We start from the raw sequence: 2,769 nt of genomic DNA on the forward strand, positions 1-2,769 counted from the left end.
TTCAAACAAATTGCACATTTTAACAACGTCGAATGAAATCTTGATATATAATCAACATAGGAATATATAAATGATCTATTAAGCAACCCACAATACAATAATAGTCGTTGGATCGAATCGGATCCACAAGCGAGGAGCCCGCGTACCGAGCTCACGGTGGGATCAATGGTGGCGGTGACGGGAACAAATGGTCACCCCAACCGCCGTGGAATGGGTGTGGCGCCGGGTGGCGGAGCTTTTTAGAGGCGCGAGGCAGTCGATGGTATCACCAAGGGGCGGGGATGTGCGGCAGCGGCAGCGGCGGGAGTGCAAGCGGGAAACTGAAACTGGGGGAAATGGTTCACACCAATGAAAAGGGGATCCGGCAAAGATCGGGCATATTCCGGCACATACGGAGGAAATGGGTTCACGGTTATGGGATTGCACTAATTTTGTTTTGGGAATGCACAATTTATGGGATCTAGTCGGGTCGGGGATATGGGATGGATCGTGTAAACCGACGATTATTTTAGCGGACTGCACAATCTGCTAGAGATGCTCTAAGAAGCTATTTGTGGGGCTAAATTATAAGGAACTAGAGATGCTCTTAGTCAGCCAGAAGAAACGAAATAAATTTCCAAAAGAACACAAATTATAAATATTTTATTTTGAGGAGTACACAAACTGTAAACAAATGAAGAATAAAAAACAAGCATGTGAGGCCGGATGAGCAGTAACGGCCGATACAAACACAACAAAGACGACAAAGGATTGCCTAAAAAAATGAAGAAGAAGAGAAAGGAGAAATGCACAAGTGGCTCGAGCCCACGATGCGACTTGAACACGAGTCTTCATACTTCCTCGAATATAGCGGCCACCAAATCAAGCGAGACTTTGCTAAATCTCACTCAGCTGAGATTTATCAAAAGTGATTATGTATGTATGTGTAACCTGATAGAGGAATTAGTAGCGGGCACGCGGGACAAATGGAGCTGACGGCGCTTTGTCCATAACCCTCTGCAGCTTGGCCTTGGCGCTGCTGCTGGTCTCGGTGAGGGCCAACACCTCCATCCGGTACCTTGCCGTGCAGTCTCGTGGGAGGTAGATGCCGACGAACGTCTCGTCCTCGCCACCTTCGTTTTTGCCTCGGATGAAGAAGGTGGCGCCGCCCCGAAAGTCTCGGTGGGAGTCCGTGGTGACGCCTGAATACACGGGCTTTCCCCACCCGAACTCGGCCTCGTCGAACCCGGCATGGCTGAGGTCCGACACGCCGAACGTGCGCTTCCTCGCGATCACAGGACGGCCCTCCAGCACCATCAGTTCCGCCACCGACCGCATGTACTCGTACGTCACCGTCGCCTTGGCCGCCCTGATCAGCCCCACCGCGTAGCCGAGCTCGCGGCCGCATAGCTCCCCGGCAGCGCAGCGCGCAACCGTGAAGGCGAACGCGTTGCCGTAGTATCCGGCGGGGACCTCGCGGCCGAACACGTCCATGCGCCGGCCGCGCGCGTTCACGGCCATCATCAGCCGCACCTCGTCCCCGGGCGCGTAGCCGAGCGCCGCCGTGCGGCTCCGCCACACGCAGGCCGCCACCAGGTCGAACTGAGACGCCGGTGCCGCGCCCGGCGCGAGCTGCCTGCGCAGCGCGGCGATGGCCCCGGGCCCGAAGGAGAACTGGACGCGCGCCATGTCGCGCGATGGCGTGGATGCGATCGGGTCGCCGTTGCACCCGTCTGCAGGCTCCCGGTACTCGTCGTGGGGGAAGCTCGGGAGCGGCGGCTGCCGCGCGTTGAAAATCTCCCTGTCCCAAACGGGCGGCACGGACGGCGCGCTGGCGCCGCGGGCGAGCTCGCCGACTGCCTTCCAGAACTGCGCCAAGCCGGCGGCGTCGCTGATGCAGTGGGCACTCTGGTGGCACACGGTGAAGCTTCCGCATTTGAGCCGTGTGACCTGGACGTACATCAGGGGCTGGTCAACGATTGCAGCCAGCACTAGCGGCACGCCGGAGGGGGGCGCCCTGCAGACGTGGTGGTCGTAGACGAACTCCTCGGAGCGCGGGAACGGCGGGTACCGCACGTCGCCGAGATCATCGATGACGATGTCCGCGTCGGCCTCCACGAACATGACACCCTGCCCGGCGCAGTCCACCGCCAGCTTCCGGCCGGCCTCCTCGCGCAGCCGACCGGCCAGCGGGTAGTAGTGCACCAGCGCCTCCGCCAGCGCAGCGCGCACGGTCACCGCCGGGTCGATGAGTCCCTTGGATGGGTTGCCTCGGTAGAGGTGGATCACGGTGCTGTAGAACCACATTACTGCCTGGTTGTCAATGTCCGACAGCGGCTTGCTCTCCCGTGGCGTCGCCCGCGCCGGCGCTAACAACGATGGCGTGCCCCGCCGGACCTTCAACTCATCTAGCACCATCCTAGCCGTCAATTTTTTTCCTACCAATGTAGGGTTATCGATCGTCCGTGTTGACACCCATTGCGGTAGCTCTATTTATACAGCAGCAGCGGCATCAGCTCCCTCTTAATCATCTCCGTTCTTTTCCTTACGTCCATCTAATTTTACCCTTTCGCCATTTTCAATTGATGATATTCGTCATTTTCTTGAATTTTATTTACATACATACATATATAGCTCGTTCAAAAAAAATATATTTAAACGGAAGGAGCCACTGGGTAGAGCTAGCAGGCGTGGATGCATATAAAGTGTAGGTTATACGTGGGTAGATACGAGTCTACGCGACGATGTTGAGCACCGAGGAGCGCATCGGATGCGAGGAATCACACTGAA

General features: G+C 56.9%; 1 protein-coding gene across 1 annotated transcript; it reads right to left on the reverse strand.

Moving 5' to 3' along the window:
• Positions 1 to 665: 665 nt before the first annotated feature.
• Positions 666 to 2,433, reverse strand: LOC123447238 (benzyl alcohol O-benzoyltransferase-like). Its single transcript, XM_045123825.1, has one exon. It carries the CDS (start codon positions 2,395 to 2,397, stop codon positions 943 to 945), a length of 1,455 nt encoding a protein of 484 aa, XP_044979760.1. The 5' UTR covers positions 2,398 to 2,433; the 3' UTR covers positions 666 to 942.
• Positions 2,434 to 2,769: the final 336 nt, after the last annotated feature.

The sequence above is a fragment of the Hordeum vulgare genome, chromosome 4H (genome assembly GCF_904849725.1).
Source record: "Hordeum vulgare subsp. vulgare chromosome 4H, MorexV3_pseudomolecules_assembly, whole genome shotgun sequence".
Classification (NCBI taxonomy): domain Eukaryota; kingdom Viridiplantae; phylum Streptophyta; class Magnoliopsida; order Poales; family Poaceae; genus Hordeum; species Hordeum vulgare.

Coding starts and splice junctions, on each gene's coding strand:
- LOC123447238 (XM_045123825.1), bottom strand. CDS start 2,397: ATGGTGCTAGATGAGTTGAAGGTCCGGCGGGGCACGCCATCGTTGTTA.